Raw genomic sequence first — 26,176 nt, 5'->3', positions numbered from 1 at the left:
AAAAACCACTTCACTTCTGCTTCATCAGTCGAACCGTCCGGTCGCACTTCTCTCATCGCGCTCACTGTGTAAAAAGTATCTCCTGTGTACAAACATTATCTTCTGTACGTGACCACGTGGCACACCACGCCGACAAATAAAATATCGTCCCACGGGATCGAAAACATAATCGGGAATTTCTTTCCTCCACACGGAGTCTCCTAGGCCCATTCCTTTCTCCGCGGCCGTTCCTCGCGTCGGTGTGAACGCGCCTTAACGCGCCTAGTAACCCAGGGAAAGAATCTCCCAAATTGGTGACCCCGACGTGATCCCGAGGACCATCTTCAGCAGCCCCACGTGCTTTCCAGACCACTGGCTTCTCAGCACCACGTGCTCGGCGACACCACGTGTTCTTCATCACCACGTGCTCTCCAACGCCACGTGTTCTCAGGCGCTGCCTATCTTCGTGTAAGTACTGACTTTGCCTTCATCACCGGCACCTCTTCGCCTCAAAGAAAAAAAGAGAGAGAAGAAAGAGAGAAAGATGCCCACCACACGCGCCGAGGCTTCCCAGCGCGACGCCGAGCGTCAGAATACGGCACCGGCCACCACGCCGACCTCCGACGTCTTGACCACCGCCTGCACCTACGCCGAGGCCGGCCAGCCCAGCGACGCCGGACGCCGACCTGCTCGCTATCCACCCTTCACGCGTCGACATCCGGACCTCTGGTTCGTGCAGCTGGAGGCCATCTTCATGAACTACCGGATGCACTCGGACGACGAACGCTACTACGTCGCCTTAGCAGAGTTGGACCAGGATACGGTCGAGGAGCTCCAGGATGTGCTAAGGACGCCACCAGCTACCGGTAAATACGAGCAGCTGAAGAAGCACATCATCGCTCGTTTGGGCGACACGGTGGAGAGACGGCTGCAGAAGCTGTTCTCCGGCCTTACTATGGGCGACCGCTCGCCGTCTCAGCTCCTTCGCCACATGCGCCACCTCGCTGGCGACAACGTCAGTGACGACGCCATCAAGGTCCGGTGGTTCGACCTCCTGCCTCCGCAAATCTCCCAGTTACTGCGGCTCCTGCAGAATATGGACCTGGACGAGCTCGCCGCCAGGGCCGACGGCGTCTGCGAGTTCGCGCCGGGCGTCTGTGCCACCCAAAAGAGGCGCTCTCTCTCTCCGCCAGGCACCGCCCTACCCGGGCCCCCACCTCGGCGGGACCACGTGGACGGGGAACACACGGCGATGCACGCGACACTCGCCAACCTGACCCTCTCTAACAATCGGATGGCCGAGCAACTCAACCGGATGGCCGATCAACTTAACCGGCAGACCGATATACTCAACCGGATGGCCGACCAATTCCACCGGTTGACCGTCACCCTCGGCGGTCGATCACGCTCTCGCTCACGCTCCCGGCCACGCGCAGCCGGGGGGGCGCCACGTCCACGAGATCGCCCTGGTGTCGCTACCACCGGAAATTCCAGGAGAGGGCACTGCACTGCATCCCACCGTGTAGCTACGAACAGGACAGGGCGTTAAACGAGTAGCGCCGCCGCACAACTTGGCGGTACACGGTGGCGCCGCTCGATCCTTCTCGGACTTCCGCCTCCACGTTCATGAGAGCTCGCTCAGACAAGCGATGCTCATCGACTGCGGCTCCGTGGTATCACTCCTGCCGCGCCGCCTAGTTTCCGGACCGTTGTCCCAGGACAGTCTCCAGCTCATCGCGGCCAACGGGTCACCGATCCCCACTTACGGACGACGCCTACTTACGCTCACCCTGGGTCTGCAACGCGAGTTCCCCTGGGTATTCACCGTCGCCGACGTGCCCGTGCCCATCCTAGGAGCGGACTTCCTCAACCACACAGGCCTCCTGGTGGATATTCGAAGGCAACGACTGATCGACCCGGCCTCTTCTAAGGAAGCGACGATGCACTACCGGAAGGCTTCCGTTCACGGGGTCGACGCCATCGCGGGACCCCTGGATCTCCACTATCGCACCGCCTACGACAAGCTGCTCGCCGAGTACGCAGACCTCGCCCAGCCCTCCGAGAGGGGAGCAGCGCTTCAGGGCTCCTCAGTGGTGCATCGCATCACAACCTCCGGACCGCCTGTCTTCGAGCGACCGCGCCGCCTCTCCGGCGAGCGCTTAGCAGCGGCGAAAGCCACGTTCGACCGCCTCCTGCGTCAGGGAGTCATCAGGCCTTCGTCGAGTCCATGGGCCAGCCCTCTGCACCTGGTGGAAAAACCCACAGGCGGGTTCCGAGCTACGGGAGACTTCCGTCGTCTCAATGCCGTCACGCTTCCGGATCGCTATCCCCTTCCTGTCATCGAGGACCTGCTCGAGGATAGCGGTGGCTGCTCGGTCTTCTCGGTACTGGACCTCCAGGAGGCATACTTCCAGATTCCGATGGCCAAGGAAGATATCGAGAAAACAGCGGTCACGACGCCGTTCGGTCTATACGAGTTCCAGAGGATGCCGCTGGGTCTTCGGAACGCATCACAGACGTTCCAGCGGTTTATGGACTCCTTACTCCGGGACCTACCGTTCGTCCGAAGCTACATCGACGACCTCTTCATCCGGTCCTCCTCGCACGAAGAACATTTACGTCACCTACGGATGCTCTTCGACCGTCTACGGGAGGCCGGACTATCTTACAAGGTGGACAAGGTCCAGCTCGGACTGCCCAGCGTCACCATCCTGGGCTACCGAGTCTCCGCCAACGGCATCCGTCCTCCGGAGCGCAAGATCGATGCCATCCGGAACTACCAGAAGCCTACCACACCAAAAGGCCTGCGACGCTTCCTGGGCGTCATCAACTTCTTTAGGAGGAGTCTACCGCATGCAGCTCACATCCAGGCGCCGCTCAACCAGCTTCTTCGGGGTCTTCCCAAGCGCAGCCGGCGTCCGCTGGTTTGGAACGACGCAGCAGATCGAGCCTTCGAGGACGCACGACGCAGCCTTGCCGGAGCAGTGGAAACCGCTTTCCTGTCGCCTACTGCTCCTCTTCGGCTGGCTACCGACGCTTCCAGCACGGCCGTTGGTGCCGCGCTCCTACAATTGGTTAACGGTGAATGGCAGCCTGTCGGTTTCTTCTCGCAAACATTGTCACCGACGCAGGCTCGCTACAGCACCTATGACAGGGAGCTCCTAGCCGTCTTCCTAGCAGTTCACCACTTCCGACGTATCCTCGAGGGTCGTCCATTTACAGTATTAACGGACCATCGTCCGCTCACCTTCGCGGCCAACCAACCCTCGGACAAGGCCTCACCACGTCAACAACGTCAGCTGGACTTCCTGCTCCAGTTCGACATCACGTTCCAGCACGTGGACGGCGCAGACAACGTCGTCGCCGATGCTCTCTCCCGGACGACGGAGGACGCTCCAGCTCCAGATGGGCCAACGAACGCCACTACGTCATCGCCGACGCCGCCAACCTCAACCTGCGCCACTATCAGCTTGCCTTCGGCACTTAGCCCGGAGACCATCGCCGCAGCACAGGCCAGGGATGACGAGCTCCCATCGCTCGCAGCACGCACCTCACTCAACCTTCAGCGCCTCAACGTCGAAGGATTCGAGGTGACCTGCGACATACACGACGGACGAGTACGGCCATACCTACCCCGCTCGCTCCGCACAGCCGCTTTCGAAGCCATTCATAGTCTGGCTCACCCGGGTGTCCGCGCAACGGTACGGGATGTATCGAGGCAGTTCATCTGGCCCGGTCTACGTAAGGACATCACCGCATGGGCACGCGCATGCCTACCGTGTCAACGCTCCAAGGTCGCGCGACACAACCGCGCAGAGCTTTCCCGCTTCCAGACCACGGAAAGTCGATTCGAGCATGTGCACGTCGACCTCATCACACTGCCCCAGGTAGGAGAATACCGGTACTCCCTTACCATCATCGACCGATTCACCAGATGGCCAGTGGCTGTTCCTCTCAAGGACATCCGGGCAGAAACCATCACCAGGGCCTTCACATCGGCTTGGATTGCGGACAAGGGATGCCCGCTCACTATCACCTCGGACCAGGGCACCCAGTTCGAGTCGGCACTCTTCGCCGCACTCGCTCAGGCCTCGGGGGCCACCAGGATCCGCACTACACCTCATCACCCTCAGGCTAACGGCATGGTAGAGAGGTTCCACCGAACACTCAAGGCAGCACTAATGTGCGCTCGAGTTCCTTGGCCCGACGCACTTCCTCTTGTGCTACTCGGCCTACGGAACGCGTACAAGGAGGACTTGCAAGCCTCGCCGGCAGAGATGGTCTACGGCACAACGCTTCGCGTTCCCGGCGGTTTCTTCACGCCCAGCAGTTCACCCGTCGACCCGACCTCCTTCGTCGGCCGACTACGGGGACTCATGCAGACTCTAAGTGCTACTCCGGCAACGGACCACTCTCGCCACCGTCCTTTCTTCTTCAAGGACCTCCGAACATGCTCGCACGTTTTCCTGCGAGTCGACACGGTCAGAAAACCGCTCGAACCTCCGTACACAGGACCACACAAAGTCATCCGCCGCATCAATGACAAAGTGTATGTCATCCTGGTGAACGGCGCTGAAAAGTCCGTGTCTACAGACGCCTTGAAGCCAGCATACCTGGACACCTCGGACGACCACCCGTCAGACGCACCCGCTCATTCGCCTGCTCCGAAACTGTCGACATCCGCCCAGACTCCAGAGGATCTGAACCGTGCACCGGCTCTCACCACGACACAGGCTTCGGCACCGCCTCCGCGGTCGCCGACTTCATCGTTCTCACCACTACCAGCGCCTAAAACTCGGCCAGTGACTCAGGACCCACCTCCGGCGTCCAGACCTCTCATTGTCTCGCCACCGCCTTCCGCCAAACCAGGCACCATCATGCCTAACAGCGGAGCACCCAGACAGAAGCATCGGCCCAACATCCTCCGCAGAGTTACCTTCCGCCTGCCTCCGGCAGCCGGTCCAGAGGGGGAGTGGCTGTGGCGTCTCGCACGAGCGCAGTGCCGACATCTCTCGGCCAACAGCGCGCAGCTATAGCAGCGCGCGCAGGAAAAGTGCTGACACCTCTCGGCCGCCAGCACTAACATACGCAAGCACCTCATGACGCGGTTCCGCAGGGGCATCTGATTGGCCTGACCACGCCTTTGGTTGGTCAGAGCAGAAGAGTGACCACTGCGACTGTTGCTCTCCCCACTTCCGCATGCCTGGATCGCCGTGACGGTGCACACGCAGGAAAAACCACTTCACTTCTGCTTCATCAGTCGAACCGTCCGGTCGCACTTCTCTCATCGCGCTCACTGTGTAAAAAGTATCTCCTGTGTACAAACATTATCTTCTGTACGTGACCACGTGGCACACCACGCCGACAAATAAAATATCGTCCCACGGGATCGAAAACATAATCGGGAATTTCTTTCCTCCACACGGAGTCTCCTAGGCCCATTCCTTTCTCCGCGGCCGTTCCTCGCGTCGGTGTGAACGCGCCTTAACGCGCCTAGTAACCCAGGGAAAGAATCTCCCAAAAATTCAACACTTATGTCCGGCACTCTTAAATTTTTAATTTCATAGCATACAAGGTTTTTGCGTACTAGAATTAGTATACCTCCTCCTCTTGAATGTAGCCTATTTTTTTGGGAATGTTTTAAATCCAGGAAATTCGATGTTTTTGGTGAGCCATGTTTCGACACATATTAGAATGTCTAAGTCAGTTAGCAAGTGACGTACTTCTTCTTCTTTTTCAGAAATAGAGTGACAGTTCCAGTATAGTATTTTTAAATTTTTATCACACGACTTAGCCATTTTAATTAATATCAAAATTGTATAAGGCAGCACTTACATTCTTAAGAGTTTTTTTTAATTCTACTAAGCCTTGATTTAGCATTTTGATGTATAACGTGAGGATAAATTTTATCAATCATATCAGCTAAGCGTCTTGAGTTTTCAGTGTACTTTTTAGCTAAGTCTATAACGTCATGAACGCCATATGAAGCAGCGAAAAATTCTTCAAATTCTGTAAAGGGAATAATACATTTTTCTTTTGAATTTTCCAGTGCTAATTTTGCTGGTAAAAGTGCCTCTTGATGATTTATATTACTTTCCACATCTGACATATCTGACTGAGAGTCATTTGAATTATCATAAACTATTTTTGTTTTTTTGGACTTAGGCTTAGGTAAGCACCATTCCTCAGATGGTTTCTCTAAGAGTTTTTTAACTGTGTCATACAATACTTGATTTTCTGTAGTTACTTCTGATACAGTAGAAGAAGGTGGCCTTTTCAATGTGTTTACAAGTTTATTTGGTTTCAAAGCGTCCGTTAAGTTAACTGCTGTTAACGTATCGTTGTTGTTATTCGTATTCATACTTACGTCTTCACTGTATTTATTACACGTCTTAGCTATATAGCCGCTTTGTTTACATAGAAAACAATGTGTTGTATCTGTGCTTAAGAAAATCCAATACGTAACGTTGTCAAAGCTGATTTGAAGCGATTCTGGTAATAAACTTTCTTCTTCTTCTCTTATGTAACATTGTCGTCTAAACGAAAGAATGTGTGCCCTGCCTGGTTTTATTAATCCTGCTCTTAAGCTATGTATGTTTGATACTGGATTGATGCCTGCATGTTTAAGTTCTTCGAGTAACACTGAATTCGGAATGACCGGATTAACGTTAGATATTACTACTCTTTTATTTTTTTCAATTAACGGTCTTACTTTTAATTTCATGTTTTTAACTTGCACAGTCTTATTTATAAGAGTATCAACTAAAGCTTCACTGGATAAAAATATACATACACGAGCGCCAGATATTTTAGAAATGTAGCGTATTTCCAGAGGATTTATAATATTTTCTAAACCATCAATATAATCATCATTAGAAAAGCCTTCGATTGAGTCAAGTATTATTGCTTGTTCTTTCTTTGGACTGGTGTATTGAGAGGTAACATTGGCATATGATGCTGTATTTTTTTGTAGTGCAGTTTTATATAATTGGCCCCTGTTGTCAGAAGCCCTGAACCATTCACTACAATCACGATTTGTTTACACTCGCGTTCTAACTCACGCGTGACACGTCTACTCGCTTCGGTGTCTCAAATCCGAATCCAATGTTTCTTTTAATCAGCCTTCGCCAATATAAATTTATATATTGGTTTGTTACAAATTTTTTGCACTTTTCACTAATCACAAAATTTTAATTAGAAAAAGCAATATTACACAAGTTTCCACTGGTAAAACACGGAGCGACGTGGAGACTTCCTACACACTTTCATCCAGGGGGCGCTAGTGAACTCTGGTATCAGCGTAAACCTAACTTAAAAGAGCTGCACGTCTTCGGCGAGGAGGTCTTCGTGCATATCTCAAAGGAGAACCGTCGAGCGCTGGACGCCAAAGCGCGAAAAGGCTATTTAGTCGGATACGGAGACGAGATCAAGGGATTCCGAGTGTGGCTTCCAGACAAGAACAAAATTGAGACGGCAAGAGATGTAGTTTTCTCGGGAAGAGTCGACCCGGCAATTGCACCAAACGAACGTAACGACAAAGAGGTGTTTGGCTGGGCATTGAACGTCCCTCAAGTGAGGACGAAGTTTCAGATGATGAGCTTGAGCCGATAGAAAACGCAGAGGAACCAGAAGCCGAACAGCAAGAACACGAAGGCGAAGAGGAAATGAGAGAGGACGAACCAAACATCGAGGAAGAGTATCTGCAAGCAGCGGGAGATATAGATAACAACGATGAAGAAGATCAATTTGACAATGAACCATATAACCTCCGAGGCAGTTGGAAGCCTCATGTACTTATCGACAGTAAGTCAAGTAAGCAGGTACCTTGAAAAACCAAGAACAATTCACTGGAAAGCAGTCAAGCGAATATTGAAGTACCTGAAAGGTACAATAAATTACGGACTACGATTCAAACGCAACCAGAAGAAAGAGCTACTTGCATACAGCAATGCAGATTATGCGGGAGATCTAGAAACACGACGTTTGACAACAGGATATGCTCTTAAGCTTGCGTCATCAACAATATCCTGGAATACTCAACGACAACAAGTCGTTGCATTATCGACTACGGAAGCAGAGTATATGACTGCATGTCAGACAGCTAAGGAAATAGCCTGGATGAAGAGTTTGATGAAAGAGTTGCTGAAAGTAAAGAACGTTCCGACGACTTTTCTCTTCATGGACAATCAGAGCGCGATATGATTGATAAAGAATCAGATGTTCCATAAACGCGTCAAACATATGGACGTAAAATATCGTTACGTACGAGAGAGACATAAAGAAAAGGATTTCTTGTTGAAGTATGTCTCGTTGAAGGAACAACACGCAGACATCTTTACGAAAGCGTTACCACGGCAGCAGCACAGTTATCATCGAGAAGCGCTTGGGGTTCAAGCCAAACATCTTTCATCAAATGAAGGCTGAGATTAAAATTAAAACCAAAGCAATAAAACAAAAGCGGGAGTGTTGAAATAAATTTTGTTATTGACTGTACGAGATTGGTATTCCTGACGCTCTCTGTTACGCCACTTAGGCGACATTTTTTTGTATTACTTTTTCTTCTTTCCTTATCGTTGCCATTATGTAAAAGACACGTTTAATATCGTTTAAAATATATATCCATTTATTTCTCGCACATCCTCGTTGGAAATAATTTGCGCCTACCTTATACTAACAATGTAGATAACCAATCAGCGATTAAACTGGCAAGTAATCCTGAGTATCATAAACGAACAAAACACATAGACGTTCGTTATCATTTTGTGCGAGAAGTCTTCGAACGAGGCGATATTATTGTAAATTATGTCGATACCACACGACAGCTTGCAGATGTTTTTACGAAGCCCTTGAGTAAGCAACAATTTGAAAAATTACGACATGGAATCGGGGTATTAGTCTAAATAAGTGGGAGTATTGGAAGAATATTTAGGCTAATGTAGTATTGAGAATGCCGCGTGGCATCGTGGTGGTGGACTCGTAGACGCTACATTGTTCTTCCGTTGTTTTTTTTTTGTGCTGCACGTCTCGAAGTGCGTCAGTTAGTTAGTTATAGGACGTCAACCGAAATGCGAGGACATAGCGTTTCTTATTCTTAGTTTCTTTTGTTCTTTTATGTAATGCATATTATTATATCTGAAATATAGTTGTTCAGTATCTTAACCAAGAGTGTTGGAAATCATTGGATAGAATTTTCCAATAGTTTTGTATTCTTACGAATTATAAGTAGTATTAAACACAAAAAATCAGTTTCAACAAATTCTGTGTGTTTTAATATCCATATATTGACTTTAAATCCTGTACGGAAAAGTAACTGCGAAACGCTAGATTTGCTCCGACCTGCTGGTACTCCCAAAAGCGAAATCTTTCTACCGCAAAGGGTTAATTATTATATTTTTCCAATAAAATTATTTAATTATTATAGTTTTGTAATAAAACAAATGATTGGTGCATTACACAGTTTTTAATTATTGTAGAATCATATTAAAAATCATTTCCTCACGAATCTGTCATTTCCTCATTTTTAAATTTTTTTAAAATTTTTATATTCAATTCAAACTCAAAACAGTTGGGGACCACTATAATATTTTCCTCAAACAAGACATATACTACGACTTGAGCAAAAAAAAAAATCCGTTGTATTTTTATTTTTCAGATCACCAGGAGGGCTGGAATCATACACGCTAGGACACCCTCTTTTTTTTGGACCCCCCACTTTGACTGCTCATAACTTTGTCAATTTTAATTTTTTTTGTTTGGTTAATTTTTGTATGTAATAATAAAACATCAATAAACGAATGATAAAAAAATGGATACTAAAAATATTTTTTGTTTCCTTTGTACCGTGCTTCAAAAACCGAGAAAAATTCATACCTCTACACTAGAATACCCCCTTAAGTTTAGATAAGAATTTTTCATGATTTTTAGTTAAAAAAAATTTAAACGCGTTTTTCTCGAAACAACGTTTTGAAAAACTAGCTTCATCGTATCTTGCAAACCAGTGAACCGATTCTTATAAAATTTAAGCCACATATTCTACACATGAGCTGTAACAAAGTGACGATAAATCTTTTCTTATATTTTAATTTTTACTATTAATTTTTAGTCAAAAACGGCAAAAAACGCTTTTTTTCACTTTTTTTTGTAATTTGTCCATCATTTTTTTATTTATTAATAAAACTTCATATATTTGCTTCACTTTGTAGCTGAAGTCATACAGAATCTAAAACCATTTGATTTTTTTGTTTCAGGTAAGCCGTTCTCAAGTTCTGATGGAGCTAACAAAGCATTCAAATTTTGAGGTGTTTATCACAACTATCGTTTTAGTAATAAAAAATTAAATAAAATGAATAAAAAAAATGTTTTTATGTATTTTAAGACTTCATTTATTAAACCCAACAACTATTATATCGGTATCTTTTATAGTTTTCTTGGAAAAAATTCGCAAAAATAGCTTTTTTGTTGGGTGCTTCGGGTGGACCCTTCCCTTAAGGATAGATTGCGTAATCATACGTAACAACCTTTAGTTGTTACGTATGAGTATGAGTATGCTATACGTGAGGGCCCTACTACGTGTGGCGTGAGTGTGTGTGTGTGTGTGTGTGCGTCTAGCTTATGCTAATAAACGCAAGATTTGACGGCGTTGTGATCGCCGATAGCTTATGCTAATGAACGCTAGATTTGACGGCGTTGTGATCGCCGATGAGGCCGCGAATACGACCGGCGGCAGAGTGCTACACTCATTGTTCGACCCTGCTCTCGAGCGCATAGCGCTAAGTCACTCTTTTACCATGTAATTAATAAGATCAAGTTTATATCAAGTGGCCTCCTGAAATTATTCGCCCACCCTTACAGTTCAGAAGTGGGATCAAAGTGCGGAAAAAACAAAATTATTTTCTTTCGCGCATTTGACAACAAGTTATGAGAGCAGAAAAGTTGTAAGAAATCCAGTTTGAAAAGTGCTAAAATCGTTGCGTGTTAGTGAAAAATTGGTTCACTAATTACGTACGTCTATTGAAAGTTAACACATTGCGTACGGGTCACGAGATATCTCGTTTTTAGCAAATTGAACGTTGCGTACGGGTCACGAGATATCTCGTTTTTAGCAAATTGAACGTGGCGTACGGGTTACGAGATATCTCGTTTTCATGTTTTTTTTAACCGTTTGAGTGCCACGGGCTTTTCTCATTTCCTGATCGAAACTTGCCAAGCGGCGCGATAGCGCTTGTTATATTCCGTGTCGAAATTTGCCAAGCAGCGCGATAACGCTTGTTATATTATATTTTTATTATTTTTTATATTATTTTTTTGGTTATTGTTATATTTCGCGCCTGCTGTAATTATGGGCTTCGCAGCTCAGAGCGCTGCAGTTTTCAAGACAGGACAGAAGAAGCGCGATCGCGCCGCTTGGCACTCAAACGGTTTAAATATAATTTTATATATATATTTTTATATAGATAATTATTATAATACTTTGAACATTACTGAATTTTTATTACAAAATAAAATCCGAATATGTGGCACAATACGCGCCTATAGATTGCCAAAATGTTTAAAAACAAAATCGTTGAACCTAAAAAAAGGGGAGAGTATTTTCAAACGGAAAGGTGATATTTTGTTACAAGTTTGGAAAGACAAGAGAGAAGTGAGAATGATTTCAACAATTCACAAATTTGAAATGGTTAAATGCACGGGAAAATATAAAACCGTACAGAAACCGAAGTGCATTGTTGATTATAATTTAAATATGAACGGTGTGGACCTTGCAGATCAGTATCTGTCGTATTACTCAATATTGAGAAAAACAATTAAATGGCCTAAAAAGGTAGTATTATATCTCGTCAACTGCGGCCTGTTCAATGCATTCAAGACTTATAATTCGTGTAATGATGAAAAAATGAAATATAAAGATTTTCTACTTGCTGTGATGAAATTATGGACGACGGAAGAAAAATCAACGGATACATTTATGGACATAGAACAAGGTATTTCAAATACAACAAATCATCTACGTGTCGACCCACCATGTAGACTCGCTGGTAATATGAAACAGCACGTACTGAAACCAATAACGAGTAAAGGCAAGAAGAAGTTCCCAACCAAACAATGTAAAGTTTGTTCGTCCAAAGGAAAAAGGAGCGAAACAAGATACTGTTGCAAATTATGCCGAACAGCATTGCACAAAGGAGTATGCTTTACCAGATACCACACTCTAAAGCATTATTCAAGCTTGTAAAATAAATAATATTATAGTTCAAATGTAAAAAATCTTATAAAATAAATAAATGTATTAACTATATATATGTAGTAATATTTAAGAATAATTTATGTGAATATAATACCAAATGCAAATTAGAAATGTGTGTATCCGCTTCCTATTGCTTGCCAAGCATGCTTCTGAAGCGTTCGAAAATGTGCGGGCGTTGACGGCGTGTTGAACGTGCAGAGCGCCGTACGCAATGTGTTAAGTGTAAGAAATCGAAAAGTCGTCTCATGTGAGTGGAAAATTGGTCCATGACTCATGTGTTCGTCTTTTAAAAATTGTGAAAACCGTGACTTTAGTGATCTCGGTATTGTGATTGCGTGAAATTACTTTTACGCAAATTACGAAGAAATTAATTATTACGTCAGATTTCATCATTCTTCCATTGTCTTTCTATCGAAGAAAGAAAGACTCAAGATGGCGGAAAGTTTAACAGTCAATGATTTGAAAAAAATCTTACGTGAAAACGGAGCAAAACAAACCGAGTCTCAACAGTATGGGTACGTCATCGGCTCTGGTTGCAACGAGCGTAGAGGTAGTTCCGCGAATTTCATTAAACTCGCTCAAGGATTTAGTTGGTGAATTTCACGGAAACAATGAAAAATTCGAAAGTTGGATTCAACAATTGCTTTTAGTCCGTAGATCATATACATTGAATGATGACTTTGTGCGAATTATTATTAGCAGTAAAGTTAAGAAAAAAGCATATAGCTGGTTTCATTCAAAACCGGAACATGTGAGTATGCCTATTGATAAATTGATTGACGATATGAAAAAGATATTTTACTCACCTTTGACTAAATTTGACTTGCGAAAGAAATTCGAAAATAGACTATGGCTTGAGACTGAATCTTTCAGCGAGTATTTGTACGATAAAGTTATTTTGGCAAATAAGGCTAAAATCGATGAGTCGGAAATGGTAGACTATCTTATTGAAGGTATTCCGGATGAAGCTTTACGTGATCAAGCAAAGATGCAACGTTTTGAAAATAAGGATACATTACTTAAAGCTTTCGAAAAAATTAGGTTCAATAAAAAATCGAACGCTGTTAGCAAAAACAAAGAATCACCTAAAGGCTCAGCCAGAAACAAAGGCAAAACCAGATCCGAAGCCGATAGTCAAAACAAAGGGGAGCACGAGAGTTCGGAGAAAACCAGCGATAAAAAGAGAGTCCAGTGTTATCGATCCGAGAATCTCACGATAGATTCTCGAGTTACAAAATTATGACTATACAAGTGAACACAAATCGTCAGTGCGAATGCGGCACGTGGACGGCCTAAGCAGATGTAATTTTGTTGCGGTTATCGAAGATAATTCGTTTGAAACTAATTTAGTTATCGCTCAGAACCTTGATGAAAATATTATAAAATTGAAAAATGAATTAGAATTGTCCGAAGGTAAATTATACGAAATGAGAAATGGAGTTATTTATCGCAAAATTGGTGAAAAATTATTGTTTTACGTTCCGTCTGAAATGGAAAAAAGTATTTTATTTAAATACTGAACTTTTATTTAAATGATGAAATGGATCACATGGGTTCCGAAAAAGTAATTGATATTGTCACATCCCAGTGACGACTAATTTCGAACTTTGCTGCGCCAATTATGCGAGTGTCCTATTTATAAGTCGTTAGTCGATTACTATTTAGCTATATTCGTACCTTGTAAAATTTGTATTCTTAATTTTGTCTTATAACCACTTCCATGAACGACCATCGATATTGGCATTAGTTGATTACCTGTAAATATGATAGCAAGGATCCATTGTCGTTCATGATCGTGAGGGAGTAAGTAATAGGTAGACTTTTGCAGTCCTACAGGACTCACTTTCTTGCTGACTATAGTTGAGATCACGCCTCAAAGATAGAACGCGCGTGACTTTTTGTAAAATTTACGGGTAACCGTAACTGATATTTGTTTAGACGAAAAACGATATTTTTCTAAATTAGCAGAATCCACAGTTGATAGAAACTGATATTTTTCCATTTCGAAGAATCGTAGTCAGCAGCATGTAATATCCCAAAATTTGCAGTTTACCGAATGAAAGTAGGTAGTGGGGGAGGCATTTTGCGCAAGTGGGAGGTGTTCCCATCCTTTCGGATTGGGCCCGACGGGAAAAACTGTGTTCTTCCCTGCCGGCAGTCTACGATATTCCGCAATAGAGTTCGCATTAAAATTAGTCTTTACTTTGTTGTTAGTGATTTACAGCATCTATCGATTACTTACTCTTCGCGACTAAACTAAACTTCTAATTTAGCCATATTAGTACTTTATTTTGCTTTACTGTTTATAAAGATCTTGTGTATTTTTAACCTTATTTAGTAATATACTGTTATTTTCGTAAAATTGGAAGTGTTTGTGCAAAGTTGAATTAATTTCCTCATCATATAAAAATCCTGTTACTTACTTACACGGCGCTAACACTACGGAACTCGAGGAGCTTCAGGGGTCTGACGATCAATCGCCAAGGAAAGGCCATCTTCCAGGAAATCTTAAACATCTTAAGGCAATAGTAACATCGGGTGAGACACTATCTTTTACTCGTTTGGTGGGTTACTCTCTCTCTCTTAGCCCAGATCCCGGGTAAAGTCTGGCTTTACAGATTGACCCAAAATAGGGCACATCTTCTTTTGACCGAGTAAACGCTGGTGACGTGACCGAATCAAAAGAAATTATCTTTGGAACTGTTCTTGTTCGTTGACACCCCCTTCTGGGACGTCACAATATCGTCAGCAAAAGTTATTGGTTTCCGCAATTGAGACAAAAAGTTAAAGAACACATACGAAATTGTTTCAAATGTATCGCGTACAATCCGGCTAGTGGCAAAGTCGAAGGTGAACTCCGAAGTATTCCGAAAGGTGATCGGTCATTTGAAACGATTCATGTTGACCATGTCGCTATCTCGGATGTTAGCGTGACTACTAAAAAACATGTACTAGTGATTGTAGACAGCTTTTCAAAATTTGTTAAACTTTATGCAGCTAAATCTACAACATCAAAAGAAGCCATTGACAGCTTGAAAATTTATTTTTCATGTTATAGTAAACCAAAAAATATTGTATCAGATAGAGGATCGACCTTTAACTTCAACGGAATTTTCCGATTTTGTTACAGAATTTGATATAAAACACACTTTAGTTGCTACAGGTTCGCCTCATGCAAATGGACAAGTCGAAAGAGTAAATCGAACTCTCAAACCTATGTTAGGTAAATTGTCAGACATTGAAGTTGGAAAAAATTGGACTAAAACTTTATCTGAAGTTGAATTTGCTTTTAATAATCTAGTAGACAAAACACAACGGGAGAAACTCCCAGTATTTTGTTGTTTGGTATTCCTCAACGAGGTAAATTGCACGATCCTATAGCTGAATTTTTAATCGATGATGTAAATTGCGAAAAAAGAAATCTAAAAGAGATAAGAGATAAGGCCAGTAAGAAAATAATTAAAAAACAAAATCAGGTAATAGCTTAAGCCAATAAAAAGCGAAAAGACGCAATAGTCTATGAAGTAGATGACTACGTTATGATAAAAAATTATGATAATACAGTAGGTATTTCTCCAAAAGTAATTCCACAGTTTAAAGGTCTTTATTAAGTGACTAAAGTTTTACGTAATAATAGATATGTCATTGCTGATATACCCGGTTTTCAAGTTACGCAGAAAAAGTATGAGGGTTTTTGGGAACCAGTGTACGATCCGAAAAGATCGTACGGTAATTAGCGGTATTCGAAACTCGCGCGCGTCCACTTCCATCGATTAGGATTCTAGATCGATACTTATTGTGAGCATCGTTCAACCACCAGTAACTATCGAAGCGCTTCTCTAGCTACCCCCACCTCTCGCATCCCCACTTCTCATAGCCTTAGTACGTACGTCCTGCTGGGCCAGTACAAAAGGGGCATGCTTCCTATTCTTCACCGGACGCCTACGACTACACATCTTGAGGGATTATAGAGGCTTTAAGAATTCACAAAGGACAACGAAGAGAATATCTTAATCTTCAAGACTCGTGAAAGTGAGCCAATTCAACATCACAACCCTTAAGGTTGTGATCGCTATATTTGCGGAGTGCGAGAGCATAAACAAATTGCCAGAGGACTCTTAGTTGAGGAATTTCGGCCATAACAACCAGCAAACATGTGGTTATGGCGAAAGAACATCTCTCATTGAATAATTGAATTATTGCATATTTCCATTTTAATATTGTATTGCTATTTCATATTATGCTTATTTCCAATATGTATCTACGTTTTATGCTGTATTTGATTTTTCTATGCATTTAATTTTACTACGTATTTCATTTTATTATGTGTTTGAAAAAATAAATTTCATAGAACGACTTTGCTATACGTTCGAGTACGAACGATTGTCAGGAATGGTCGAGCTGTAAGAGTATGAGTATGCTATACGTGAGGGCCCTACTACGTGTGGCGTGAGTGTGTGTGTGTGTGTGTGCGTCTAGCTTATGCTAATAAACGCAAGATTTGACGGCGTTGTGATCGCCGATGAGGCCGCGAATACGACCGGCGGCAGAGTGCGACCAGCGATCCCATTCGTACGATAATTTGAGGTCCTGTACGATCCAAAATTCGTGGTGTACGATCCATTTGGAATTTCGAGAACTTGATGAATTTTCCAAAGGTGCACCCCCACCCCAACCCTCACTCCCAACCCTCACTCCCACCACCACTCCCGCCACCACTCCCACCACCACTCCCACCACCACTACCACCACCACTACCACCACTCCCAGCACGATCTCCCGTTCGACGATCGTTTTCATCGTTTTCATGATAGGGTTTGGGAACTTGATGAGTAAAAAAAAAAAAAAAAAAAAAAAAAAGTCATCAACTTGCAAAAGTTGGAACTTGGCCACTTTTTTCGGCTTTTTCTAAATTCTGTCCGAGATTCGTCGGATTTCAAATTTTCCCGGGGCGTACGATAATTCTCTGCCGCGTACGATAATTTTGCGCCCCTGTGTCCATCAAACGAACTAAAGTCTCTGGGATCACTGAGTGCGACACTCATTGTTCGACCCTGCTCTCGAGCGCATGGCGCTAAGTCACTCTTTTACCATGTAATTAATAAGATCTAGTTTATATCAAGTGGCCTCCTGAAATTATTTGCCCACCCTTACACTTTTTCTTTCAGATTAAAACTAGCTTCAACCTTTTTCAAATGTTCCGAAACGTACTTTTTTTAAAACAGGCAAAAGAACAGATAGCTAATCCCTGGCCACATCATTATAAAGCAGCGAGAATGACCGAACTTGGAACACCGTCCAACTAAGATGTCCTTCTCCCAATTGCTCTCTTCGCTGGAGCTTGGACTTCTTCCATTGAGTTGAAAACTGGATCAGCAAACACCTCAATCCTTTGATGTTGTAGTGAGCAAGCAATTCCAACCAACGAGTAAAGCATATTCATTACCTTGTCCAGCATCTTCGCTTTAAGGTTTTCAGTAAAGTGCGGGGCAATTTGTCCATTATCAGACAGTACAGTCCTCCCAATGGATGCTCTTGGATGATGCTGATAAGCTCGCGCCATTTTAAATCCTTAGCCATTTTAATAGCACTCGATAAAGCTTTCTTTGTCTTGCGTCGAAGCTCTAATCTTCTCTGGGTCTCCTCCTCGTTTCCTTTTTTCCTGGATCGGATATATTTCCTTCTGGCGGCAATAGCTACAGCTCTTTTTTTCGAAATTTCCAGCGACCACCAGACCGGTTGCTTATCTTTTCCTCGACCCTTTAATCGAAGCATGGCCATGTCGCATGCCTGTGTAAGCATGTCGAAAATCCAGGACAGTTCACTGTCCATGCTGTTTAAGTCAACGGGTTGTGCCCGTTTGCCCGAAACGACAGAAGCAATAAAACGGTCTGAGTACAGGTAACTTTTAATCCAGTGAAGGAAAATCTTCCGCTGAGCGCTCAAACTTCGAATTGCATTAGCCTCAGGAATATAATTAAACGATATATGTTTGTGATCCAACAAGGACTCCAGTTCGACTTCTTTCCAGTCTAAATGGCGATCTCTGGTCGCTAGCGATCTCCACCTAAAAACTATGACGTTCGATTCTATTAACCGAACGCTTTTAGGATGACCAACGTTGTTAAGATTATGAAAGTTAAGCTTGTTGGTCCATTTGCAGAATAACATACCCATTTGGTTAGTTGCGTCTGCCTTTCGGGTCCAATCATGGGCTTGGGTATTAAGGTTGCTAACAAAAATCACTGAGAGAAAAGGATAAGATTTTAATAACTCCTCGACGTAACCAAGAAGCCTTATAGGTAGATCTAATTTCTTACTGGGTGGAACATATACGAAAATTACCAATGAATCTCCGCATTTAACACATTGAAAGTTAGAATGTCTAAATACCAGACTACCGGGACTTTCATTCTTGCCTAGAAACATTTCAGAGAGTTGAGTCCCTTCCAGCGACGAGAACCATCTCTTTTCATTGCGCGAGTCTTGGCCATGCGTTATACCAACAATTCCTGAGCACGAAGCGATTGGTTGAAATTTATCTGCATAACCGAGAGGGCAATTATTTTGAGGGGCCTTCCAACTTCCGCTAGCCAGGGCAACTTGAAGAGACTCAGATTGGTTCAAGTTCATACTACATTCCATCGGAATGCTGTTATTTCGATGAAAAGATGCACTGATACTTGAGACAACACTAAGTCCTGGCACTACATTTGGTCCGGGCACTGCATTTGGTTCTGGCACTGCACTATATACCGTACTAAACACAGCACTTTCGGCTTTTGTCGGGGCCTTAACTACACTTGCAACATACAAGGGGGATAGGTTCTCCCCTCGAGCAGATTCAATTTCAATCCTATTTTCCATTTCCTCCAAGCTCCTGTCAAATAGCTCTTCTTCATTTTCATCTGAAGACGACGAAAAGATCGGTCTTTTCTTCTTGTACATCCTCGTAGCTGGAACAAGTTGGCCTCCCAGCTTCATTTTATCTGCAGTTTGGGTCGACTTTAGCGATTTCTCTAGGTAACACTGCTTGTTTTCTCCTGCTTTGTCAAGCATAGCTTCTTTTTCCTGACCTTTCTCCTTCTGTCCTTCAAAAAAACTTCCTGACGCATTCGCGTCTGTACGAGCCAGGTCGCCTACCCATACAGAGCTTCCCGTTGCATTTACCAGAATCAGGGCCGGGTCACCTACCCCAGACTCATGACAGTCGCAGGCTAACGACGATGAGTGGCCTGTCAGGACACCATCTTGCACCGCCGCAGCATGGGTATCCAACCCACGCTTAACAGAATTTGGGGACGTTGTGTCTTCCATAATTATTTATTTTAGGAGGGCTGCTCCTCAATGAGAACGGAAAGGAACGGAAAGAAGATTTGAGAAGAGAAAAGAGTAGAAAAAGACGGAATAGAAAAAATAGAAGATAGAGAAAGCCATTCAGAGTCACATACACACACACACACACACACACACACACACACAAGTAGCTTAATGGATATTGCTTCTACTGTAAGATGGGAAAGAAAGAATGCAATAAAAGGGTAGAGGAAAGATATAATTAAAAATTCGCAAAGTAAGAAGTACATACAATATAATGGCATTGCGAAGGCAAGGACATTACCCTGAGTCAGAACTTATCCGTGTTAAGACCGTAAAATTATGATAATTGCTACTTACTCCTATTAGTCGCCTTTTACGACAAGCAGGGGATGTAGCTGTGGGAGTATTCTACTACCTCCTACTCACAGAAGGGACCTGGTGGTCTCTGGATCAAGTTGTTGACAGGGCTTTAGTTTTTAGGCTGTTCATATTTTAAGGAAGTTAACACATCCTGTCTAATTCTTCATTCACAAACACTCATCTTAATAACAATACAATATCTGAATGCCCACTCCCTCCTCTGGTCGTCCTCATCTCTTATATGTATATAAATACATACATGTGGGGTGTGAGAGGTGTCAGTGAGAACACGTAGGCATGAGTAAGCCAAAGAGTATCGTGTGCAATCAGACAAAAGATAAACAAATGCGAAGTGAACAGCCGAATAGCGTTAGCAAGTGCGTCGCCGAAAGAAAGAAAATTAAAAAAAAGCGAGCGAGAGTTAGTCATCGTTTAGCGGCCAAAAAGAAAAGACGTTTCATTAAACCATTAACTATTTTGTATTCTTATTTTCTTTATATTAAATATTGCATATCTATAAAGAGAGTTTTTTCTTTCTACGTCAACCTTTGACAACATCGCGGAATTCCTTCCTTTTCTTTGATTAGATATCCGTTCGGAAGACTAACGGGAGAAGAGGAATCCCACATACATATACAGGGTGGGTCACCACATTTTACCATCTAGATTTACGTTATCATTATTACGCGTAGCAGACAATGTTTAACATGGAGTTGAATGGCTTTAAAAGGGAAGGAATGCAAGGAAATAACATCAGATACATTAAGAAACTTTAATGAGTCATTAATTTCTCGATTCAGAAAGTGTTCTCATGCAAATGGTCCACATTGAACCTTTTTTGTAAATAGACATAAAAATTAAAATATCTCCTAAAGTAATAATTTTTTTACATAAATAGGGTAATACTTTTTTGTAAATAATATGAAAGAGCATCAGACGATGCAATAAAAAATATATGATTTCATTTAAAAAAACGTTAATGACCCTCATATGTCCTTGACACGTCCACCTAAAGAAAAAAAGTACCATCAGTATGAATCCCTTTTAAAGCCATTCAACTCCATGTTAAACATTGTCTGCTACGCGTAATAATGATAACGTAAATCTAGATGGTAAAACGTGGTGACCCACCCTGTATAACTTTCTTATTTCCTTTCTCGAAATTTACCGACCAATCCCGATAAATAACAATTTAAATTATTCTTATACTTCCGAATCGGTAATGTTCGAGAGGTTTTGGTGCGATTATACATAAATCGCATATAGGCATATATATGCATAGTGGTGCCGCCTTTTTTTTTGTTTTTTTTTTATTTTTATTTTTTTTTTACGTTTTTTTTCCTTACCGAAGGACATCATTTCTTACGTCCGTGAGCCCAACGCATTGAGTTATGAGATAGAGGAGGGTATCCTCCCCTTCGCTGCACCTGCCACAGACCGAGTCTTGCGCTATGGTGCCGCCTTACAAACTAAACACATGCATACCAGCCTAAAGATATCTCTGTTTCTCTTTCATTCTACAATAAATTGTCATACATACATACATACTCATACTCATATCACCACACGCGACATAGGTGCCACATTTAATTTCCTAATCGTCTTTTTCCGCTATTAACTCTCGACTGAAACACTTACGCTTGACAAAATAAATATAATATTTCAACACACATTATTAAAGTTAAGCGTCGAAAACTCATTACAAAATTCTTAATACTATTCTAAGCTGTTCAAATTTATTACGTTCTAGAGGTTTTGTAAAAATATCTGTTATATTATTTTCTGAATCTAGTTTTATAATTTTTTGTTCATAAAATTCGTTTATAAAATGATAATGTATTTCTATATACTTTGATTTTTTGGTCATATTATTGAATTTGCTATTGCAATTGCTCCAGAATAATTTTCATAAATATTAATAAGTTTTTCAATTTTTATCTTCAATTCTTTCAATAAATTTTTAATTAATTTAATTTCACTCACAGTTTCTGAAAAACTACATATTCAGCAGATGTTGAAGATTTAGTAACGCTTCCTTACTTTCTAGATTTCCAGTTTGCAACATTTTCAAAAATTCTTATACTCAGTCGTGGATTTTCTATCATTTTTATCTCCAATCTAATCAGCATCAACATGACAATTCATCGCGTTAGCATTTAAACCGTTTTTGTATGATACTTTAAGTTTATTTCTCAATACAAATACTTTAGAATTTTCAATGTATATTTGTAATGTGTTTCATCATAACAATTTTGGAAACGACTTAAATGATTTACGCTACAACTAATATCTAATCTTGTTCCTTTATCAATGTATAACAATGGTCCAATTATATTTCTCTATTACATACGTGTTAACGCGCATTTATTATTATCATCAATAAATGTTAGAAAATATTGTGAGCAATCGAAAGCTGTAGTTTTATGTGGCCTCTTCAGGTCTATACGAACTAATTCTAAAATATCAGAATAACAATCTTTTGAAACAATATCTTTTAAATCGTTAGAAAACCTTAGAGTTGACATTAGTTTTTAGGACCTTTTCTTCAACTAAGCTGTTATATCCTTACTTGATGCAGAATTGAGTTATCTGAAGGATATACAAGTCAGTTTGGCCCAATTAACACTTTAAGGACTGCTCACGAATTTTCTCGTCTTGCGTTGCTAGTATAATCAACATAAAATAGCAAAATAAATGCGCAAACTGTCTGCAATAGAAGCAGATGAAACCTTTCTTTTCAATAGATAATATTTTTCTTTTTGTTGATGTTTACCGAATAAAAAACTATCTCTTCATAGAGAAAAATGTCTACATCCAGCTTTCATACCACCGTTTTGGTGGTCTTATTGTTCCAAATTTCCCTGATTACGCCACTTTCAGGAGCCTTTCGTCGTCCATTTTGTCTACATGGTCACGCCATGCTCTTCTTCTAGCTCTAATCCACCTTACAACATCTTGGGTCCCACATGCCCTTATTCTATTCTATTATTTCTTTATTCTTCCTTCTATCCCTCAGTGAGTTCCCTGTTATAGCTCGAAGTGTCTTTATTTCCGTAGTTCTCAGAATACGCTTTATTATCACGAACTCTGTCCTTGTTTCTCCTGCTTAGTTCATTATCGGTCTAACGCAAGTTTTGAATATCCGTATATTGCTTTTGAGGCTCATATGTTTGTCTTTCCATACGATATCTTTAAGATATCCAGAGATTATAGAGGTTTTTGTTGTTTGGTTTTTTATCTCCTATTCCTGGTTCGCTAGTCGCTCATAGATATTTATAACGCATCACTTGATTGATACTTTTGTTATATACTACTAACCTACATCGTCTGGACTCCTTGGAAATGGTGGATGATTCAGTTTTCCAAAATGGTCATGTTAAGCTTTCCTTCCGTCTTCTCGAATTTATATAGCATTTTTTGCAGATCATCTTCATCTTCCGATATGATGACTGCGTCGTCGGCGTAACATATTATTTTTCTTTTCTTTTCCTAGCTTAACTTCTTCTCCAGCTGTTTTCACCTCCTTAATTATTTCGTCCTCAAGTTTCACTTAATCAAACGCCTGCTGAAGGTCAACGAAGCATATGGATATTGGTTTGTTAAATTCAATAGCTTTTTAGCTATTTGTCTCTTGATATGAATCAATAATCATACCATTGCGTCCACTGTTGATCTGTTTTTTCGAAAGCCTTGCTATTCTTCGCTTTTTCCTGTTTGTCTTATTTTCTTCTTCAGAATTTTATTAATCCAATTTTGTTTACAAATAATGACAAGATATAAAATAGAAAGAGTATTTTTAATTTTATACGGTAATTACATTGTTAAAATTGCAAGATATTAGTAGTAGTATTTACTTATGCTCTGCATATGGCAGTGTTTTGAAATATTCATGATGCACAGGAGGTATATAAGGTAATAACTACTTGATATCTTTATATTTTTCATAACTAATAGGTCTGATCCTGATCCTGATCCTGATCCTGATGATGATATCTTGATACAAAGGCGCGAGGGGGTCTATTTTTTCAAGTTTTATCGATTTTTTAGGACGTGTAGGTAATTTACAGTTTTAAATTCTTTGTCCTTCGCGCGCGCGTCGATGTTTTATATAAAATAATGTATAGTGCACTTTTAAGAAACCTCATCCAACATATTTGCCAGTAATTTACCTTTTCTCTATTAGTGTTTCTTCCTATCTGTTTTTTTTTGATTGCGTTTTGAAGATTTTTTGTTAAAACGAAATTCTGTCGTTTTATTTCATGTAAAATAGATTTAGTATGTTTTCTACATTGTGTTATTAAATCATAATAATTCTGTGGTTTATATAGGAAATCCTTTTTCTCTTTTCTTTTTCTTTTTTACTATGGAAATTAGACTTAAGGGGACACGTCACCTTCAAGTTTAAAAAAAAAGCGGTTTTTTTTGTGAATTTTTTTTTGCAGCCAGTTTTATTAATATCAATACAAATCTTTCGTATATGTAAGTTATATATCTGAACCATATTCACAATTTTTTGTGTGTAAAAATATTGTAAATTGTGTTGTCTGTGGCCACTTTTCTAAGAGTCCAAAAAAAAAAGGTGATTTTCGGTTGCCCTCACTGGCAAAAATTTGTTCATCAGAAACAAAAAAACCGAGTGTTATCCTTTAGTAGAGATGTTGGCGCAGGGAATGAACGGCAGGAAATTTTGATTTTTTAATTTTTCTCAAAATAGTCGACTTTTTACGAAAAAATTGACATTTTTGCAGAAAAATCGCCGAGTTTTTGAGAAAAAAAAAAAAATTGACATTTTTACGAAAAATCCTTTCGTTCATTCCCTAGATACGTGTATCTAGTATACTGTACAAAATTTGGTAAGGATCGGATAAATGGTCTGGACGCAGCGAGGGCAACCGTTTTAAAAACGCGAATAGAAGAAATTAACGTTTAAAGTTTTGGCAACTTAGTTGGAGCGCTATGGCGCGCTCCGTTTAAACTACTACTGTTTCGTAAATAATGCGCGGATCTTTACCAAAATTTGAAGAAATATTTTTGAAATAATATTCTTTCAGAAAATCGAAAAAAAAATCGATTTTTTTGTTGACGTGTCCCCTTAAACACTTTCCGCATACACTTTTTTTTATATGTACTGCAAATACTTGTAGTCTTAGAATAAGTATTTTTTAATCTGGTTTGCTCTTGTAAACGGTAAATGTGCATCTATATGATTGGTACAACAATGCTGAGAAACGAGCTATGCTGTCTTTTTTCTATTTGCAAATTTTCGGCAGTTGTTTCTTGTTTGCGCGTATTGTTCCAAGCAACGAAGTATTTTTACATCTTAATTTTAAAGTCAAAAAATACTTTTAAACAAATTATCGGTTGTTACAATTCTACCCTTCATGGTATACGGTTTAAGAAGTTTCATTACGATAAATTCGCTTAGGAGGGTTGATGCATTTCGAGCCTCATCTTTTCCTAATAACGGAAAGCCACTTGCCACATATTTCGTTTGTACATCAGACACCAGCCAAAATTTTATGCCAAATTTATGGGGTTTGTTTGGCATATACTGGCTAAATCTGCATCTAGTCTTCGTTGAAAAGAGTTGCTCATCCACGGTAATACAAGCTCCCCCCAGTTTGAAGCAATTATGACTGTTATCAATAAATTTGTCCCAAACTGTTGAGACCAAAGCGAATTTTTTCTATTTGCAAACTTTGACTCCTCTCTTATCTTTTATCGAGATGAATGTATCGAGATGAGAATCTCAGTAAAATCACGTATACTCATAGTGCTGGAGAAAAATGATGGTCTCCACTTGTTGTTCCACAAATATTAAAGCCTCCAAGTATTTCCTTCGTACACTCTACGTGAGTAATTGTCCAGTTTTTCCCCAAAATTCGAAATCTGAAACAAGACTATTATTATCATCCTCATCATCACTATCATCCTTATCTATATTCTCATTGAATTTTTTGTCACTTTGCGTTTCTTTATTTATTTCTTTATCATTTGTGCATTGATTTTGTTCTTTTTACTACTGTTAAGTTTATTTGTATCTAATTCTATTCGCAAACAGTACATATCAGTTTTTAAATTCTAGAAATATGAAATTTTTTATTATACATATTATTATTATTATTATTAACCCTTTCGCTACGGGGCGGATCTCCGCCGTGGTACTCCCGCAGTACGGTGCGCTACACCGAAACAGTGCACGGTGCACGGTGCACGCAACCGATCGCAGCGGTCACATCAATGCCTTATTGTAACCTGCGTTCTTGGCTGGTA

The 26,176-nt window shown here is 41.4% G+C and overlaps 1 protein-coding gene across 3 annotated transcripts in view; it reads right to left on the bottom strand.

Annotated features, from left to right (window-relative positions):
• Window positions 1–26,176, bottom strand: part of LOC107072464 (uncharacterized) — a 103,304-nt gene that overhangs the window by 56,313 nt on the left and 20,815 nt on the right. For 2 of the 3 annotated variants that reach the window (XM_089174304.1, XM_089174305.1), the window contains one exon: window positions 16,987–25,792. The exons of the other annotated variant lie outside the window; for it this stretch is intronic. In XM_089174304.1, coding sequence (XP_089030430.1) covers window positions 17,666–19,540 — 1,875 coding nt within the window. In that variant the 5' untranslated portion in view covers window positions 19,541–25,792 and the 3' untranslated portion in view covers window positions 16,987–17,665. Of the gene's footprint in view, window positions 1–16,986; window positions 25,793–26,176 lie in introns of those variants that run through there. 3 annotated transcript variants of the gene reach the window in all.

Source organism: Polistes dominula, unplaced genomic scaffold (assembly GCF_049000335.1).
Source record: "Polistes dominula isolate Pdom_NZ unplaced genomic scaffold, Pdom_raw_medaka contig_307, whole genome shotgun sequence".
Lineage (NCBI taxonomy): Eukaryota > Metazoa > Arthropoda > Insecta > Hymenoptera > Vespidae > Polistes > Polistes dominula.
The sequence above is the reverse complement of the archived record's forward strand: the minus strand, read 5'-3'. Positions and strand labels throughout refer to the sequence as shown.